A 20,774-nucleotide genomic window follows, 5' to 3' on the forward strand; every position below is an offset into this window, starting at 1 on the left:
TGAATATCAATTACTCCTTTCATCTGTACTTTCCTGAAATGTATTCCTGCCTTTTAGAAGCGTCTTTTATCTGGCGAATTCTGCCCAGAAAGTTGTGTTGAAAGAGCCGTCGCTGGTGTTGAGGCTCGCCTCTGCGCTCTGCTGTTTATTTATTCATCTGCTGATGGAAACATCCGTCTGGTTTACAGAGATGTTTCAGATGTGGGATCAGACCCTCCTGCCTCTCCTCTTGTTGAGCACAAGTCTTCATGTAAGCCGGCAGGGAAGCCAGTCACGTGGCCTCAGAAGCACATCCAGAGCCTGCTGAGGTCTGGCGCTGGGCTCCAGGGCTGCGGAGGGGAAGCCAGTTCTGAGCTGGTCTGGAGCCGGAGCAGGTCCAAACACACCCAGGATCAGCGGACGGGGGGAACGTGACAGAGTGAGCTGAGCCATGAAGCAAGAGAGAGCAGTCAGGACTCATGAATTCTGACGCCAAACAAGCACAGACGAATGAAACACAGGGCTAAACTGAGAGTCAAGCCAGACGCTCTGTTGGTCCTTCAGTAGTTTGTATCTCTGCCGCTGCCTGTGGATAAGGAAGTCGCCGGCGTGAATCAGCTGCGGCGCCGCTGTGTCCGCACGGGAAAACAGGAAAGACCCGATCTTTCCCAGACCTTTATAAAGACACGGCATGTGATCACAACAGCTTCAACCATGAACACACACACCGGTCTGTGTGTGGCGCTGTAACGCTCTCGTGCGGAAATGTTGCGCTGTTCACTGCGGTGTATAGCAAACAACACCGTGTGAAAACACGTCCATGCTGCCCCCACTGATCACATGCTTCTTCATGTTGCTGTTCACCAATGTATCCACCAGGGGGAGCAGCCCACAGTCAAACATTTCACTCCAAAAGCAACATGGCACCTGTGGAGTCAGTGTTGATCTTGTAGCTCTGGCACAGAAGAGCAAACGCGGAGTGAGAGCAGAGCATGTGGACTCAGCTGGTGTGTCTGCGGCGTCACATGACCATGGCCGTCGTGGCGCCACCGTCCAGCGGCTCTTTAGTTCAGTCCCTTATTTATGTCACTCACGATGGAGGCGGCGCTCATTTGCTTCTGTTTAGTTCACAAAGGTTTTCAGTTCATTTTATTTTGGATTGTGTAATCTGCTTTTCTTGTTTTCTCTAATCTGCACTTCTGTGGGATTAATGAAGCGTAATCTCTACTAATCTAATTCCATCTCATTATTTCCAGCCAGTCAGCTTGGCTCCAGTTAGCAACATTCATCCTGACGCCCGCCGCGTCTCTGTCCCGCTGAAGAACAGGTGACGCAGCGGCACGCGACGTGCTGCCGTGTGGCCGAGTGCCACTCTGGACCTGTGACCTCTGAAGGTCGGCTTGTTCTCGCACTGGCTGTCAGTCACGCAACTGAGCTGGACCACGTCTTCAGAGTCTCAGGGGCAACATGCTACTTCCTGTTAGCACCGGCCTGCCACAGGAAAGAGAGGAGGTGGAGGGGGCAGCAGCCACTTGGCCCACGACTGACGGACATCCCGTGTCCGGTGTAACCCAGGTCTGAAGCTCTGCTCAGGAAGGTCAAGGCTCCTGGTCCGACGGGTCACTGGTCACCTCAGGTGACTCCTCTTCTGCCTCTCTCTCTTCCGCCTCTGACATGAGAGCTACAGGAGAGGAGAGCTGGTTCTGTCTGGTCTGCTCAGCTCCTGAATCACCACAACATCTTCATGAGCTCGCGGCAGCTGGAGGGAAGTTGTAGTTCAGTTCCAGCCTCTTCGCCCTCCAGTCTCCGGTGCTTCATTAAGACGGAACAATTACGAGGCATCACAGAAGGCATCATTATGACTTTGAGGCTTCTGAGCCGCGCTCCGACTTCTGAGCCGCGCTCCGGTCGGCCCACATGAGACTGGGGAGTTTACAGATGAAGATTTCCGCGCCACGCTGGTGCGTTGTTTGGCAGCGGCGGAGCCTCGGACTTGAAGAGACGGGTCAGTCCGATCTAATCCCTGCCGCCTGCCAAGCACGAGACACGGCAGCCGCCCGCGCGCCACGGCCCGCTGCCCGCTCCACCCGCCGCAGCACCATCGCACCCAGGCAAAACAACAGTCCGTTTCTTCGCTCCCGGTGACTGGAGGGGCAGGAGGTGGGGAGGAAACCGTGTCACGGCTGGAAGAAAATGGCTTTAATGGCGAGGACGAGCAGAGAGAGCAGGACCCAGCAGCTGCGGCGGGAAACGTATAGATGAAAATAATGAAGTGGAAACGAGTCGAGAGCAGGTCACTGACTTGCTGAGGTGTAATGAAGGAGGAGAACCAGAGGTAGGGAGTCGGTGTTCTAACAGAACTTTGTTCTGGTGTCGGGTCCACTGGGTCCTGAAGAGCTGGTGAAGGAGGACTGGTCCAGTTCCAGCCTCGGGCCGGGGAGCAGAGGTCGGCGCTGAGGCGGAGCAGCGGCATGCATCGCAACATGGCACTGACTGAGAGGCGCCTGTGTGTGTGTGCCGAGTGCCGAGCGTGGAGTGGACCAACCGGACTTCAGAAACAGGATCAAACGCTGGTCCGATCCTGGCTGCTGCAGTGCACATGCTGGCCTGTGGGGGGCACTGCAAGTCTGTCCCCAAGTGGGTGTGGTCTGAGAACGCTCCGGCTCCTCCTCCTGACACCCGTAACACTAGACCCTGGTAGATACCGCGGCAGATTTGACCGTCACATCTCACCGTGTTTGCCTCTCTATTGGTTCCAACACACGGAACCTAAAAAAGACCTGACTGTGGTAAATGACATGGCTAATATATCGAGGCCCATTTTCACCAAATACACAAGTTCTGTAATGATTTGGATGAAAACCCTTGAGTCTCCAGAAGAAACTGTTGCTGTCCAACACAACTGATAGTGTCATGTCCTCTGTCGGCCACCAGGAGGCAGAGGAGCCGCCTCATCTTCTGCCCAAAACGTGTCGAACCTTTGTTTGTCAACATCACCCACCAAACAAGTCTCAAGTCCCCGGGCGCGAGTTTGACCGGGCTCTTCAGTGGCTGTCAGGTCTGTCATGTGACTGTGGCGCCGCTGCAGAGACGGACTGCATGGAACACAAACCTCACCAGCGGAACACGAAGGAAAAGCCCGTCTGAATGTGCCGTCCTGACGGTGTTTACCAGCGCTTTAATGGCGCCGGAGGGAATCGGCGCTCACTCAGTACCTTCGGCGTCAACAAGCAGAGCGTGCAATTAACTGCGGCCCCTGGTGAGGCGGCGCCGAGGTGCCCAGGCGCTGGGTCGACACTCTTCCCGTGACTGGAGGAGGCCTCTGCGTTTGGACCGGGGGCAGCCGCGCCTCCGTCGCTCGGAACACGGCTGATGCGTGGAAATCCAAACAGCCCATTAGCACATCAAAGAGCCGCGCGTTTGTCCAAGTGCAGCGCTGATGTTGACTCGCAGCGTTTAAGAGTCAAATGTTAATTTCTCCTCTCCGCTCTGCGCCGTGTGGCTCAGAGCGCCGGAGCTGACTGGGCACTTTTCATTTATTCATGGCCTCTGGAGGCTGATCTCGCAGAGAACATGGGCCTATCGTGTCTCTGGTCGACCTCAGGTCCAGCTCCTCTCCTCGGCTGCATCCGGAGTCCTGCTGAGCTGCCTGCTGTGGTGGGGGCGTGGGAGGGGCACCGTCCCGGCTTCACAGGACCTGGACTCTTCTCTGACACGCTCCTTCACCGACTCAGTGTTCAGTGACGCAGCATCAACACAGTGTGTCACTGAGTGGAAACGCTTCATGATGCTTCAGTTACCCATCAGTGCTCTCCTGTCGCACCTTCATCATGACCCTTACAGGCTCCCCACCACCCTTGGTCCTTAGGTTCATCCTAACTGCGTCGCCACACGTCCCTCTCATTTGGGATCTTCTTCCACCGACACCATCAGTATCTTCACCTCTGACTCTCCTCACACGGTGACATCACAGTGGCCTCCACCTTGTTGCACTCTCTTCCTCACCTCCATCACCTCTCCAACCCTCCTGGGATGCTGGGTGACCCCAGTGAGGACAGGAGACTCTCGCCTTTACAGCGCCATCTGCTAAATGTAAACATGAAGAGGACCAGGAGGCGGGGCGCAGGACACCGCGCCCCTGTGGGGCTCCTGAAGCTCCGGCCCAACCTCCGTGGAAGCAGAGAATCTTAGCGAGGCACGTCGTGCGTCAGGTGGGAGCTCCTCCCGTCACACGGCCCTGGCTTCCTGGAAACCAGAGCGGTGTCAGGAAGGGGCCCGGCAGGTCCCAGTCTGAGTGGTGAGCCGCCGCAGCGCTGGCTTCAGATCAGCGATGTGGAAAACCGTGGCGTGATTTCCATCAAATATTCATCAGTGTGATCTGAGCAGCAGGGAAAGTTGCGCACGCCTCAGCCTTCGTTCGAGTCTCTTGGACGGAAACAGTGGGAGTCCCGTTTCAGTCAGTCAGGAAAACACTTCAGTCCGTCCCAGTCAGGGAGAGAGGAGACAGTAATAGTCAAGAGGAATAAAGGAGGCGAGAGGACGACAGTATTTACCACTGAGTACAGATGAGTGTGGCTCCAACTATATTCAGATAGGACCATCTTCCAAACACACACACGTGAGCACCTGAGCATTGTGTATGTTACACACACACACACACCCACACGCTTGTGACGTATCACATATTTTGCCCAAATACAACAGCACAGAATGGCCTCAACGCTACATCTGCTGATTCACCACAAGGTGGCGCACAACACACCGAACATTGGTCTGTTGACAACTGTAGACTTTGTTTTATTGTTTGCAACACGGGGCCTCGACATTGCTCGATACAGCGACACACATGAGCTACTGATGTTAGCACAACCAAGCTAGCTGAAGTTAGCTTGCGTGCGCGAACCAAGCTAATTCAAGTCCCGCAGGAGAAGACCTCGGTATCTCAGCTAATGCTCGACTGACAGGATCGACATGACTCACCTACGAAGAAACGCTCAGGCGCCACTTGAGGTTTGCTATTTCGTAACGGCATTTGTCAGCGGTCTGTTCCTCCACTTCTGTTTTCGCTTCAGAGTCAATGTAAACAAAGTAGCGCCACACATCACTGCACAGCTTTCCATCGCGCTCCACGAGTCACTGAGGGCCACAGCCGGGTGGAAGGTGGGCGTGTCCAAACTCGGCCTGACGGATATTGCGAACTACACGTGCAAGAGTGCCACATATTCCCGTGTCTGACGGACCATGAACACACGTGTCGTCTCATCTCGCGATGATAAAAGGCTAAGGAAACATTGTCATCACGGTTGGCACTGGACCCAGAACTTGACCTGCTGTTTGGCACAGCAGAGCGGAGCCTGGCGCCAGGCTGGTGTCGGCTCCCGGAGCAGGACGGCTTCTACTGTGGCGTCTGCTCCGTGACTCCGCAGAAGTCTCCGCCCCTTCATGAGGCAAATCGCTCGTCACAGTCGTCGCCCAAATAAACATGGCAGCCGCCCCCGCTGCTCCAATCAGAGCCGCCAAAGTGGATTACAGTTAGAAGGCAGGGAAGCGGCACCACGCGGTTCTCCATTGCTGCAGTGGCACTGGGTCACTTGCCAAAGTTTCCCGTGGAACGAGCGAGGCTGGCGCTGCCTGAGCTGCCGAGTCTCGCCGGACCGGTTTCATGTCATCAATCCGGAGAGTGATAAAGCATCCGCCCGGAAATGAAGCCCGCAGGACCTGGCTAGGGACCGGCGCGTGACCCGGCGAGGGACCTGGCGCGTGGCCCGGCGAGGGACCCGGCGAGGGACCCGGCGAGGGACCTGGCGCGTGGCCCGGCGCGGGACCCGGCGAGGGACCTGGCGCGTGGCCCGGCGCGGGACCCGGCGAGGGACCCTGGACTCAGGTTCCCCTCCCAGTGACTGCTGGCCTGGGTGTGCACTGAGCAGCGAGCGCGCTGGAGAGGCTCCAGCCTCCTGTTCGTTGTGAAAAGACTGGCTTCTCTTCCTGTGGTGGGGAGGCGTTGCCATGGCAGCCACCTGGTTATTGAGAGTGGGTGGAACTGATGACATATCAAAGATGCTCCTCATACGCGCAGTGTGGCTGTGCAGCGCCTCCGACGGTCACATGACCCGCCGTGCCGCACGTGCCGATCAAGTGTGTTGAAGGAAGGAGTTGAAACGGAGGACAGAGGCGAGGCCTGTCGAGCGGAGTGAGGATGAGGAGCAGGATGAAGATGAAGCAGCCTGTGGTGTGATGCAGATACAGTATCATACAGTGGCACTATAAATATCACCTCTTTTCATGGTCTCTCTATGGTGTGTGTGTGTGTGTGTGCGCCCCTGCTTTAGCTGCGCTTGTGGGGACGTTTTGCCGAACCCCACAAGTTTAAGCTTCGGTTTCAAGGTTCAAACTTCAAACTAACTGGGTTCCAGTCTGGTTCTGAGTCTGAGTCCTGGCTCAGCTTCTGGATGGTTAGGTTCGGGGGGGGAGGCTGGGGGAAGGGTCCCCACAAGGAGAGAGATACAAGTATATGTGTGTGTGGTTTCAGTCATGGACCCTAGTTTGGAGGCAGGTAGATGATTCCCCCCCTCAGTTCCAGCTCCTGGGCTAATGTGAGATGGTCCTCTGGTCTCTTGAGTCTCAGCGCTCAGGTCTGCTGCTGTCCGTCAACTGACCTCTCCATCTTCCTGCCTGACGCCACCGAGCCGGAGGAGGAGGAGAGGTGATGAAGAGGAGGAGAGGTGATGAAGAGGAGGAGAAGAGGTGATGAAGAGGGATGAAGAGGAGGAGGGATGAAGAGGAGGAGGGATGATGAAGAGGAGGAGAGGTGATGAAGAGGAGAAGGAGAGGTGATGAAGAGGAGGAGGGAAGAAGAGGAGGAGGAGAGGTGATGAAGAGGAGGAGGGAAGAAGAGGAGGAGGAGAGGTGATGAAGAGGAGGAGGGATGATGAAGAGGAGGAGGGATGAAGAGGAGGAGGGATGATGAAGAGGAGGAGGGATGAAGAGGAGGAGGGATGATGAAGAGGAGGAGGGATGAAGAGGAGGAGGAGAGGTGATGAAGAGGGATGAAGAGGAGGAGGGATGAAGAGGAGGAGAGGTGATGAAGAGGAGGAGAAGAGGTGATGAAGAGGGATGAAGAGGAGGAGGGATGAAGAGGAGGAGAGGTGATGAAGAGGAGAAGGAGAGGTGATGAAGAGGAGGAGGGATGAAGAGGAGGAGGAGAGGTGATGAAGAGGAGGAGGGATGATGAAGAGGAGGAGGGATGAAGAGGAGGAGGGATGATGAAGAGGAGGAGGGATGAAGAGGAGGAGGGATGAAGAGGAGGAGAGGTGATGAAGAGGAGGAGGGATGAAGAGGAGGAGGAGAGGTGATGAAGAGGAGGAGAGGTGATGAAGAGGAGGAGAAGAGGTGATGAAGAGGGATGAAGAGGAGGAGGGATGAAGAGGAGGAGGGATGATGAAGAGGAGGAGAGGTGATGAAGAGGAGAAGGAGAGGTGATGAAGAGGAGGAGGGAAGAAGAGGAGGAGGAGAGGTGATGAAGAGGAGAAGGAGAGGTGATGAAGAGGAGGAGGGAAGAAGAGGAGGAGGAGAGGTGATGAAGAGGAGGAGGGATGATGAAGAGGAGGAGGGATGAAGAGGAGGAGGGATGATGAAGAGGAGGAGGGATGAAGAGGAGGAGGGATGATGAAGAGGAGGAGGGATGAAGAGGAGGAGGAGAGGTGATGAAGAGGGATGAAGAGGAGGAGGGATGAAGAGGAGGAGAGGTGATGAAGAGGAGGAGAAGAGGTGATGAAGAGGGATGAAGAGGAGGAGGGATGATGAAGAGGAGGAGAGGTGATGAAGAGGAGAAGGAGAGGTGATGAAGAGGAGGAGGGATGAAGAGGAGGAGGAGAGGTGATGAAGAGGAGGAGGGATGATGAAGAGGAGGAGGGATGAAGAGGAGGAGGGATGATGAAGAGGAGGAGGGATGAAGAGGAGGAGGGATGAAGAGGAGGAGAGGTGATGAAGAGGAGGAGGGATGAAGAGGAGGAGGAGAGGTGATGAAGAGGGATGAAGAGGAGGAGAGGTGATGAAGAGGAGGAGAAGAGGTGATGAAGAGGGATGAAGAGGAGGAGGGATGATGAAGAGGAGGAGAGGTGATGAAGAGGAGAAGGAGAGGTGATGAAGAGGAGGAGGGATGAAGAGGAGGAGGAGAGGTGATGAAGAGGAGGAGGGATGATGAAGAGGAGGAGGGATGAAGAGGAGGAGAGGTGATGAAGAGGAGGAGGGATGAAGAAGTCTCCTGATAAGACACGACGCAGCACCACCTCAGTGGGCGCCGCTGCAGCAGCAGCAGCAGCAGCAGCAGCAGCAGCAGCAGCAGCTCTCGTCTGAGTCTCAGATGACGGAGCAGCAACTCCAAGCTTCTGGCTCAGCTCAGTGTCACCAGACGCCTCAGTCACAAGACACAACCTGAGGATGATGTGAACCCAGACGAGCCCCGCCCCCCTGGGCTGTGCCAAGGTCAGAGGTCAGTCAGGAAGCAGCTCACAGCTCTGCTCTTTGCGTCTCTCTCATCCAGAGATGCTGCGTCTCGCTTCTCTGTGTCGCCGTGTGAATGTTGCTGCGGACTCCGCGGCGTTTGTCAGCTAATTAGCGGCGCGAGTGAGGGGCGGCAGCGGCGTCCACGGCGGGACGTCAGCCGCGGCGCTAATGAAGAGGCGGCGGCCGCCACATCCTGAGCGGATCACGGCGGAGTGTGTCCGTCAGAGGCAGCCGGGCGGCGACTCAAACACCGTCCGTCTGGCTGTGTTGGCGCCGGATGCTTCTCTTGTGTGTTCAGCGGATCCAGGCAAACACAGAAATCCACGGCGGCTTTGAAAGCGTCTGTGCAGGCAGCGTCACTTCTTACTCATCCTCCCTCGCCTAATCTGGTTTCCATGGTAACCTCGGCGAGGAGAGAGGAACCAGCACCTCTGACACCGAGTCCCTCAGCAGGTGAGGCTGACGGCAGAGAGGCGGGGCTTCACATGGTGGGAGGAGCCGAGGAGGAAGAGCAGCAGATGGAGATGTGATGTTCCCACTCACGTCTCCATCAGAGCTGGGAAAGGCAAGTCTGGAGGTCCTTCAACAAACCAACTCTGGCTCGGGCTGCTCGTGTGGTGACCAGGAGGAGGCGCCAGAGAGCGGCAGGGACGTGTTCACCTGATCCTGGAGGGACACCTGAGCCTGGCAGGTCCAGAGAGACGCTCCGCTTTTCCACCGGCCTCCAGTGTCGTTCCTCAGCCTCCTCCTGATCTGGAGCTCCGTCGTCGGTCATCTCCTGATCCTTGAACCTGGAGACCAACTCTGTGGGTCCTATTGTTGAATGCATCGTATTTTCATGCACTAATTCTGTGCCTGGCTCTCCATCAGGTCCCTGTGCTCCATCACCCTAAAACTCTTGCATCGGAAAACATGGGCGATGAGGGGGAGGTTCTGATCAGGAGTGAGGGGCGGATGGAGAGACGGGAGGACCGAGCTGAGCCAGAAGACACTGACCTCCTCTCTGGCAGTAGAAGCTGTGCTCCTCCAGCCCTGCTGCCTGACCTCAGACAGCCGGTGGAGCTGCCAGTGACACGCCGCAGATGTGGAGATGACAGAGCTAAAAATGCCTCCTCGCTGCTGAGATAGCGACGTGTGATTTATTCCTGTTAGCAGCCGAGGTTTTCCTTTCATCCCTCAGTGGAAAGTCTTCCTCTCCGCGGGAGCCGTATCTGACTCAGATAAGCAGCGCGCGGTGTTCAACAAGCCGATCATTGTTTCGCCATCTCTCAGTCGGCTAACATCCGCGGCGACTCCCCTTCCCTCCCCCCCACGCCTGGCTCAGGTTACACTGAATTGAATTTCTATGAATCGACGTGTTCCTCGCGGCACCGTCCAAATGAACTCGTCTGTCACGGCAAACGTGGCGACGACGACAGCAGCGCCCGACTCTCCTGACAGCAGCGGCGAGGGCCGTCACGCCGCGTCACGCCATTTCAGCAGCGTTTCTTCCGGCCTCCTCTCTGCAGCCGCGCGTCTCCGGGGATCTGCTCGCGGCTCCTCCCGCCTGCCTGAGACGGCTGTTTTAGGTGAGAACACCTCCGGTTCCAGGCAGCAACATCAGCCGTCACTTTGCCAGAGTGGCGGTGTCAGATTGAGGACAGGGAGGGCGGCGTGTCTTCAGCCGCGGCGGCTTCATTGCGGCGTCTTAGAAGCGGCACGTCAAGGGCCGCGTGATTCCCTTAAATGCTAACGCTCCTCTGCAGAGGTGAGAGTTCTCTCTCTCTCTCTCTCCACATGAATAGTTGATCAAGTTTGAACTCCGAACCCCCACAATCCTGTGCAGCAGCGAGCGCTGTAGATGTGGATTCACTTTCTAGACGCCACTATTTTACCCTGAAGTTGGCGTCGCTACTGAGAAGTTTGGGGCGTCAGGGGAAGCGGACGGACTCGGGGAAATGTTCCAGGCTCCGCCCACTTCCGTCACACCTGCGACAGATCTCCGCCACCCGTTGGCATCGACATGTACCCAAGTCACGAGTCTCCACTCCTCCACACAGGCAGTTGCTCCCCTCTGCTGTGCCCAATTGCTTCAGTTCTCACTGCACCCAGCAGGGGGCAGTGGATGGAGGTTTCTTCTTCTTCTTCTTCTTGTCCTCTCCCCCAGGCTCAGATGTGCTGCTCCACCCCTGGTGACTGATCCCCTTCTGTCACAGCCTCCAGAACTCCAGGATCAACTCCAGCTCCTCTGAACTGGAGGTCAGGGTCTGGAGCCGACCTTGACCCAGGTCCTCTGGTGAGGACTGACTCCTCTTCAGTCAGAGAACACAGTGTCACTCGACCCAGTGAATCAGGAAAGGACCAGAGACAGACTCCCTCAACAAAGAAGTCCACTACACAGTCACAAACCAGGACGTTGGATTGGACTTGTTGAAGACAGAAGTCTGAAACGGATTCGGGAAAGTGAGAATGAGACGAAAACAGAGTGACTCCATGGGCTGAGTTGGACCTGGAGCTGGACTTGCTCACAGATGAGACCAGAAAAGACTTTGGTCTTTGGTGACTGACCCTTGACCGGCCTGGGTCCTGACTCGAGTGACTCGTGGACGGGTTTCCTCTCCTCAGCTCCGTTTTCCAGAGCAGAGTCGGCATCAGGAGCCCAAACGCAACTGAGCCCCAGTGGGAAATAGAGCTTTAGCTTTTGTGGTGATTCTGCCAATGTTGGAGAGGACAGCTCCCTCTAGAAGTCAGTGACAGGGCAAGTCAGAGTCTCAGCTGGAGTGAAAAGGTCGCTGAATCAGGGCAGAAGAGGGTTGGAGACTCCTGCAGCAGAAGGCGACAGTGTTCTCCACTCTCGTGTCGTCGTCTCCTGCAAGGACACGTTAGCCTCTCCTGCAGCAGAGAGCTTGGCTGTGGAGCCTCCGAGTCTTCAGCGCCGACACGCACCAGCGGATCGGGACAAGGACGAGTCATCACCAGTGAGGACCCCAAGGATAGGTGGCAAACAAAACCGCCTGTGGCACCGCTGCACCTGCCCTGGGAGAGACGCACGCTCATGTTTCTCTGACTCAACAAAACGCTCGCCGCGGCCGGATGTGACATCATCACCCCGCGGCAGGTGGGAGCCATTCGACGGACTTGGACTTCATGAAGGCCCCGCCCACTCTCAACTTGCTGTGATTGGTCAGTCCTGCTGCCACTCTGTGAGTCGACCACAGAGTCTGAGCACTTCAGGATCCGTGAAGTCTCAGACAATGACAAGTCAGGTGAGGCGTCACACCGCAGTAACCCTGACAGCACTTGGATGGAAAACGTTCAAGAAAGATATTTAACATGCACCTGTGTGTCAAAAAGGCCACTTTAGATCAATGAAAAGCGACTGATCCAGAATGGCCGTGTCTTCACCGACATCTACTGAAGTGGTGCGAGCGAGGTCCCTCAGGAGAGGAGGCACACTGAGGTGGTGACTGCTCCCAAAACATTTCTCCCCCCCTCTCTGATTCAAGAGCAGCACTTCCACCTGTTCCCCTGCTGGTGGAGCTGGTGTGCTGCAGCACAAGGTTCCGCGCGTCAGAGACTGGACCGCAGAAGTTTCCTGTCTGTCTGTACAGGATGTTTGTGGTGGAGCTGTGTTGCTGCGCGCAGGTTCTTCTCATCCGAGTTGTTGAAGTCTGGTGCCCACGTCACGAGCGCGATGAGGAGCCCTGGAGGCCGATCACTGCTGATCTATTTTGGGTGTCTGGAAGTGAAACCCAGCAGATGGTGTGGAGCTTTCGGGGCCATAAATGTTGCAGCAGTGACAGACTATGAGGCTGAGAACGGTCCTGGTGCTGGTGGTGAGCGAGGCGACTGGACTTCCACGTCTCCCCCGACTCACGCTCCTCCCTGCCCGGGAGCTCTCCGGCGTCAAGACGCCTCGCTGAACCGCCCAGACACAGAATCCACTTGTTTTCTTTGCCGAAAAAACAGATGGGCTGTGAAAGATTGATGGAGTTGATTCAGGGATACGAGGTTAGTGGGCGGGGCTCTTTGCTCGCTCCCGGCTTCAGACCAGCCCCTGGACCTGCTGTTTCTGGGGGTCCACCTGCGGTCCTCTGCCGGGTGATGAGGCCCAGCTGGAGCCAGTCCCCGCATCACCTCAGCAGCTGTGAGCCTTCAGAAGCTTCCTGGCTCCAGTTGGTGGCCTCAGCTCCTCCACGCTCCTGCGCTGGAGAAGTGATCTCTCTCCATCCCCTTGTTTTCTCTGGTGCTTGAGCTTCTCACCAAGAGTGTGGTTTTCACCCTCCACGCTCCTTCTGACCCTCATTCTCTGAGAGTTTTTCCACCACATGATTCTGTTCACTCTTCGTTGTTGTGTGGTGTGTTTAGTTCCGCTGAGGTTTCTCTTCTCCTTTTTCTGTGTTTGTTGCTAACTTCCTGTTTGTTTCAGGTTGTTCTCCTCGGTCGCTGGTTCTTGTTCTCTCTCCTGGTTCAGTCACACACTTGGTTCCTCCTCCTCCGTCTTTGTTTTATTTGGGTCCTGGTTAATAAATATATACACTGTACACTACAAGCATTTGGGTCCAGCACTTCCTGGTTCCGTGACAGATCTGTTTACTCCACCGATTCAAAGCACAGACCCTCAAGTCCTTAAAGTCACTAATGGCTACAGTATAGAAAGTTGTTCTGACCACACGCGGCTCACCACCGCTCACCCCGCCTCAGTCCTCCCGGAGACGTTCCCCTTCAGATGGCGTGCATGACACAGAAAAACTCTTCTCTAAAAGTCTTGTGTGGGTCACGTCTCAGCGCCGGAGCAGACCACACAGACGTCATGAGCCGCTTTGGCAACTCAGCTCACTTCCTGCCTGATTCCTCCTGGCCGCAGCAGCTGAGCTGCCACCAAGCTTCCTGTGGGGCCAGCAGCACCTGAAGCTCTGTGGCCTCCTCCTGCTGCTGAGCTCAGACAAATGATGGAGATGAAGCTTTCTAGAGTTTAATTTGAAAAGTGTCACTGAAAATCACAGAGCATGGAAGGGAAAGAAGCGTGGAGATGAGCGGGGCGAAGGATGGAGCGAGCAGAGACGAAGGTCGAGGCGATGGCGGCTGAGACCGAGTCACCTGACTGGTGAAGGTCCTGCATCGGCAGGTGCTGCGGCAGGCTGAGGCTGGAGAAGGACGGTCCCATCACTCCTTCAGCTTCTGCCCTTCTGCCCACAGAGATTCCGCCGTCTTCTTGGGCGCAGGTTTGCTGCGGCAGCTCTTCACCAGCAGCAGGGCGAGCGCCAGCAGCAGCAGGGCGATGATGCCGACCAGGACTCCCATCCAGAGGCCCGTGTTGGAGCCAGGCTGCACCTGGGCAGCTGAGAGACAGAGCTTTAGCCGGCGCTCGCTGGACTCACTGGACTGTCGCGTGACTCGCTGTGAGCTGGTGCCTGTCCCCTGAGCACAGGCAACATGGCGGAGACGTTTCTCCTGCGGCGGTGGCAGAACACACGCTAGTGAGGCGCAGTGAGCGTCAACAACCACGGCTGAGCCGCCTGTTCCGCAGTGACTCAACCGCCGGCCGTTCAGGGATTTGTGCTGCACTGGCACCAAACAGGGTTGCCAGACCTTGCGAGACACATAAGCCACCGGCCTTTGAAAACAACCGTCTTTTCCGGCTGAGCCCCTGCAGGTTCTCAGCCAGAAAAATAAATTTCCTGCACGTTTTCACGATCTGTTCGGGTGGACTGCGGGCGCGACCTTCGCATCATTGTGGGCAGATGGGTGAACCCAGTGGGCCCTGACCCGAGTCAACACGGCAGGACTGCGTTTCTCACTCCTAGCGTGTTGCATAAGGTCCTCATGGTGACTCGTGTACTGCTTTCGAGTCTTCACCCACCACAGGTGTTTCCTGCCACTCTCTTTCGCCCCTCCACTTTGTCTCAGGGCCAGGCATCGTTGGACACCAACGTGTTTCTGTGTTATCATGAGATAAACTGATCTGAGGATAACTGTTATCTCGGGATAAAGTCATGCCTGCCAATTCCAATACGTCTAGCTTAGCCACATGTGGTATGGTTTTGAGGAGAAGGCACTTGATCAGAGTGTTGAGTGCGCACTGACTTGCAGACAGTGACTGACAACGTTGACCAACAGTTAGGAAGCCACTGGAGACAGTGGTTCCAGGAGGACGTAGACGAAATGCAGTGACGCATGCGCCGACATTTACGATTGTGTCTTGAGATAACTTATCTCAAGATAACTGCTATCTCGGGATAAAAAATAAAGTCACCCATGTCACTTCCAGGGCTGCATCTGTTTCTTCTTACTTCCTAAACAGAAGAGGACGGCTGTGCTCAGCCTCTGCTCTGATTGGCTAGTACTCGTCGCCGTCAGGGCCAGAGCCAATGAGAAGCAGGATGTGGGTGGGGGAGAGGGTCTGCTGCCTCCTCCCTCTGTGGGCGGGTGTGTGAGTGGGGAACGTATTGAACAAAGCACTCGGCGTTTAAATGACACGTCGTGATTTCTGCTGGCCCAAATACGCCAGTACACGTCAGAAATAACCCACGACTACGGATATTCAAAAGCAACTTCTCCAAAAATGACTTGGTAGGAACTCAACTCCTGGTCGACTCACCTGAGACGGAGAGAGCGATGGAGCCGGCGGCAGCAGGTGCTGTCTGCTGCCATCCGCCGTCTCGGCCCAGCTGGTACGGCTCCACGCCACACCAGAAGGTCCCGCTGTCCTCGACTTTGACCGGCTGAATCCTCAGGCTGAAGTTGTGTTCAGTGGGCCGGGAGAGCTGCAGCCTCCCCTGCAGGCCGTGGAGCTCCGAGGTGTTGGGGTACCACAGAAGACCTGTGTGATCCAGCCGTGCCAGCAGGGCCGCGTGGTAGAGCCAGCTGAGGTTGTAGAAGATGGAGGTCCCTGGTGCGAGCGAGTCCAGGACGCAGGTCAAGACCACCTCCTCTCCTTCCACAGCCTCCACCTGCTGCCTGGTGGGACTGACGCGAAGGTCGCTGGCTGGAAGGCCAGAACCGCAGCTGAGAACATGCCAGACTGAGTCCCAGAGGACGGGTTGGTGGAGGGGCCTCACCTGCTTCTGAGAGCGACAGGTTGGTGACGGTGGACGCCGCTGAGAGTCGGAACCATTCCCCTCTGGGATCCTGCAGCCACTCCTCCACGTCACACCGGTACTGCCCGGCATCGCGGCGCCTGACTCCTCGAATGGTCAGCTGGAAACTGGGGCCTGGGGCGCGCCTCATGCTGATCCTGCCGTCAGCCTCGGACGACACCGAGTCCTGGTCCCAACTCATGATGGACACAATCCCGGACGTCCGCTGGAGGGTCCATCTGACGGCGTAGCGAGCGGATGGAGAAGTCACCGAGGCGACCGAGCAGTCCAGCCGGACCTCAGAATCCATGTCGGCAGTCAGTTCCGGAGCGGAGCTCACCGAGAGTCGGCTCTCTGACAGAAGGAACATGTGACGCGCTCAGGAATCCTGTAGCTCAGAGGAGTGGGATGGTCAAGTACCTGGATTCCTCACGGCGACGGTCACAGAGTTGGACGTGTTGAGCTTCTTGTGAACGTTGTCCTGGAAGGCCGACACCTGGCACTGGTAACTCCCGGCCTGCCTCAGGCTCACGCTGTTCACCAGCAGGTAATAGATCTTTCGAGCTCCCTGGTTCTCAACCTTCAGCTGGTACAGGTGCTGCTGGGCCGACCAGCTGATGGAGCCGTCCGAGTGCAGCCGCAGGATGTCGTCTATCACACCCTCATGCTGCAGGATCCAGGTCACGGTCAGCGGCAGCTGAGGTCCTGTGACGATGCAGAGCAACTCCATGCTGTCGCCCACGGTGACCGCGGTCTGCCGACTCAACAGGTTCACTCGCACCAGAGAATCTGCTCGACAGAAAAGATCTCGTCCTCCATCTCCGACCACTCTCCACAGACCTCATCAGGAAGTACCTGTCGAGCGAACTGCGACCGCGGCCTGCTGTGATTGGCTGCTGCTCTTCTCGCTGGTGGTCCGCTCGAACACGGCGCAGATATACTCGCCGGAATCAGCCGGCGTGACCGCGTCCAGCTCCAGCACAAAGACGTCCGACGCCGGCCTCGAAGCCGCCACCAGGCGCTTCACAAAGCTCGGCGCTTTCTCCACAACCCCTTCCTCGCTCAGGCTGATGATGTCATCTGTGGCTGACGAAGGTCGCTGGCGTTTCCAGGTGACGGCCAGCTGCCCGCTGACTCCCTGAACGTGGCAGGTTAGCTTCAGCGTGTCACCTTCATTGACGCTTGTGGGAGCCAGCAGTTGCACCGACAGTCGGCTCTCTGGAATTACAAGTGGAGACCTTGAGATGAGCGCACCAGTGGTGGCCCAACAAAGCGCCCACCTGTGGTGCTGACGGTGATTCGGACGGGTTCTGAGTCTTGCGGTGTTCCCGGTGCCAGGGGAGTGAGGGCGAGCCAGGCTCTGCACCTGTACTCCCCCTGGTCTTCTCATCTCACGGACGTCAGGACCAGCTGGTAGTCTCTCACCCCGACCCTGCTGGCTCCGAGACTCCCGTCTTTCGCGCGGCTTCTGGACTCCGTGGAAACGGACAGAATTCCCGTCGGGCCCATCTCAGCAAGCACCGCGGCGTCTCTGAGCCAAGCGACGGCCACCAACTTCTCCTCCAGGTTCTGGGAGTCCACGTCGCAGCTCAAGGTGAGCGGCTGGCCTTCGTGGAGAGCAGTCCGCTGGACACTCAGTCTCACCGCCAGAGCCGCCGTGTCTGCCCCCGCCGCTCGCGCTGTCGAGGGACAAGCCACACACTGACGTTCAAAAGTGCTTGACGGTGGTTTGCTTAGACAACTGCGTGGAGCGAGGCAGACGTGTGCTATGTGACCGCGTCCTGACAGTTTTGTTGGAATCTCTGCATCAGGCAGGAAACGCCTCGTGTTTCAGGGGCTTTTCACACCGCGGTTTCTGTCTCAGGGGGGCAGGGTCCGAAGCGCCCCCTGCTCTGCAGCCTCGCACCTCAGACCATGTCCTCCTCAGCTGGGGGCGCTCGGCGCAAAATAGCTGGTTTGTGACCCAGGATGAAGCAGGTCTCCAGGAAGTTGTCATCAGCCGCGCGACAACCTGTTTACCACCATGGCCTTGACCTCCTTATTTCTCTGCCACTTCTTAGCTCTACGAGTCGTCCTCACCTCAGATACGAACTGAACTGATGACGGAGCTGAGCCACGGCTGGAACAGAATGTGGCGTTTCACAGCCAAAACTAAACATGAAAGAGTCTTGTCATGTTGGCTTTACAAGGAAACAGCAGAAACACGCTGTGTAATACGGAGCCTCTGGATTGGTCCACGCTGCTCTCACAACACCTTGACCACAGTGAGACAGATGACTGAGGATGGAGAAGGTTTCAGTCCAGATCCAGACGTCAGAGATGATCCATGAATGGTCTGGTGGTAACTCTTTCCTCCTCACTGTCCTCCTCATGCAGTGACAGCTGCAGATGACAGCAGTGAGAACAGTGACTGTAGAGCGCAGCGTGATTCACTGAAGCAACTCTGGCTGTCAGTAACATCAGGTGTTGATCAGCCTAATAAAGGAGAAAACACCTGAGGTATCAAAGCCCCGCACACATCTCCAGTCCTGCGCTCCTGTTCCCCAGCTCCAGTCTCCTGCAGCTGAAGCTGCTCACCTCAGTGTTCAGGGAGTCTGAGAAGTTGTTTCTGAACCATGTCGTGCACCCAGACAGCCATCAGACCCTTCACTGCCCGCCATCCATCATGTTGGTGTGGAGTCGCGCTGGACACCGAGTTTCCAGCGTCTAGCGCCGAGTTGCCTGAGCTCACCACCTTTGGAGAATTTCCCCAGACAAAGTGCAGCCAGCATCATGTCGGCGGCCAAAACCCGACTCGCTTGTGTTCACATCTCGGACTTCAGAACTGAAAGAGCTTTGTCTCGGGACAGAACCTGTTGTTTGAAAGCGCCCTAACAGACTAGCAGGATTGGTTTGAAGTGTGACTGCTGGGATTCGAACCTGTGACATTCACTCTGCTCCCTTGAGTAGCCTTCTGTGCGATGGGGTACCAGGAGCGATCCGGATCTTGGATCCACTCCCGAGCCTGGCAGAAGATCCGGCCCTGATCCGACAGCTCAAGCCGAGCCAGCGCCAGGTTGAAGGAGGCCTCGCCCTCCTTGTCCAGCCGTACGAGCCCGGCCTTGTAGCGGCTCTGGAAGCCTTCGCCGGGCCGCAGTGTGAAGTCTCTGTCCAGAGTCATGATGGGCTGTGCGCTCTCCTCCGAGTCTCTGTGGAGGAACCAGGTCAGAGACAGGTGGGTGTGCTGCACAGTGTCGCTGGAGGCCTGGCATGTCAGCGCCAGCGCGTCGCCCTCGCGCTGGCTCAGCGAGGGGGTGAGCGCAGCCACGCTGAGCGAGTCGTCGATCACTGCCGGAGGAAAACAGAAGTTGAGCAGAGCAGAACCCGAACCAGGAAGACCAGGGATCAGTGTCACCTTTAACGGAGGTCTTGGCGTTGTAGGTCCCGTAGTGGCCAAACTCGGAGTCCACCACACTGCACTCGTACACGCCTTCGTCCTGTTTCTGCAGACTTTTGATCTCAAACAAAACCGAGTTAGGTGTGGTGTGGGTCAGCGTGATCTCCTGTTGCTCAACCCGCCGCCTGTACGCGCTGTAGGAGAAGTCCAGCTCGCTGGTTTTGATGATGTTGTGCTCAAAATTGGGCTTGTCTGGTTTCTGGACGCGGAACTCAAAGACTTTGGTGGTGTGGTTGTTGACAAAGCCGGTGGTTCTGCAGGAGAGGGCGAGCGGCGAGCCGACCACGCGGTACAGAGGACCGGCCTGCGCTTCAGTGTGCACGAGGCTCTGTCCTGGGGGGGGGGGGGGGGGAACACAAATTCAAGACTGCAGGGAATGGCAGCAACACAAACAAGGTGCATGATCCTGACTAGCAGAGGTCAAAGGTCATCAAAATGAAGTGCGAGTCAGCCCTCAACAAAGATCCTTCCCATGACCTCATCAACGGCATCTTCCGTGGGTGAAGACATGTCCAACCTATGCTTTGTACCCGAAAAAGTCTGGTAACACAAAGCGCATCCCTCCCCAGAAAATAGCACAATCATCCAACTACGTCACAAGTTCCTGTTTTCGTAGTCTGGAACCGCACCATCCAGCGACTCCCCCAATTCTGGTTTCAGCATCCAGGGTGAGATGAGGGTTCGAGCGCGACACTAGCTTGGATGACAGTACTCTGGCCAACTAAGCGTGAGGCCTGGCAGGCGTTCTTTTGTCGCGACGCAAGCGCCCGAACAATACCAAGTCCATCTCGGAATCGGACCGATACTAAAAAAGTATTGTGGAAACACTCCCATTTGAATCAAATAAAAAACATCCATTACTTATGAACTTCGTCCTAATTCTCTCCTGGGCTTCAATTCTTTAAAAATGAAAAAGGAAAGACGGCATGACGTATCCACCTTATTTCTCGAATCGGCCTGTGTTTACTTGGTAGTGGATCAATAGTTCAGCTCATCATGTAGAAGTTACAAAGAAGGAGAAACGTTTGACAGCTTGAACTAAATAAAAATAAAACAATTCAGTCAAATGTGCTGAAGGTACTGCACATGTGTGCAAGAGTTCTCATAAGTCACCTGAAAGTCAAGGCAGTGTTTGAGAGGACCAGGTGCTTCCGTGCCTGTCCTGTCCGTGTCACTCACCCTGTTGCACCAGGAACAGCAGGGAGCCCAGAAATAGAGCTCCTCTGCAGGCCATCGTGAAGTTCTGTTGCCTGCACTGGACCGGACCCCCACACACGCTGATGTTGGCTCTCACGTCTGCACTCGACTGATGAGTGTTTTTCCATTCGCTGCATCAGGAGGAAGTCTGCAGAACCGCCGGCCTCGAGACGCAATAGAAACCATGAGAGGTTTGTTTCATGTTCAGTTTCCTGCTTGAGTGAACCAAGCTTCTGACGGAGTTCGGCGCAACACAAGCGCTGCAGGTGGAGTCAGGACTGCAGACTGTGACTTTTACAAGGCCCTTGCTTTTGTAGTCCAGTTTGAACGCGTGTGGAGCTTCCATGAAGGTTCAGCGTCAACAACCCGACAGACGCCTCTCGATGCGATGGAACCAGAAAACTGAGCTGAGCGCGTGTCACGCTGCAGCAGTGCCATCTGCTGGCGGGCCTATTCATCGCCAACTCAACTCAAGGTGGACTTTCTCAGTCGCTTCTGACGTCAGAGGGAGCGAAGGAGTGGCAGGTGGAGATCAAATTCAAAACCAAACACGGTTCATCGCCAGGACACAGTGGGCTTCTTATTTCTACTTTGATAAA

The 20,774-nt window shown here is 56.2% G+C and overlaps 1 protein-coding gene across 1 annotated transcript; it reads right to left on the reverse strand.

The window, feature by feature from the left end:
• Positions 1-10,535: 10,535 nt before the first annotated feature.
• Positions 10,536-20,689, reverse strand: LOC128766158 (immunoglobulin superfamily member 2-like). The gene is given in 9 exon segments (XM_053877571.1): positions 10,536-13,805; positions 15,065-15,451; positions 15,525-15,896; positions 15,963-16,331; positions 16,398-16,760; positions 16,823-17,221; positions 18,462-18,869; positions 18,937-19,311; positions 20,158-20,689. Coding segments are annotated over 9 exon segments (2,904 nt in total). The 5' UTR covers positions 20,213-20,689; the 3' UTR covers positions 10,536-13,629.
• Positions 20,690-20,774: the final 85 nt, after the last annotated feature.

The sequence above is a fragment of the Synchiropus splendidus genome, chromosome 10 (assembly GCF_027744825.2).
Source record: "Synchiropus splendidus isolate RoL2022-P1 chromosome 10, RoL_Sspl_1.0, whole genome shotgun sequence".
NCBI lineage: Eukaryota > Metazoa > Chordata > Actinopteri > Syngnathiformes > Callionymidae > Synchiropus > Synchiropus splendidus.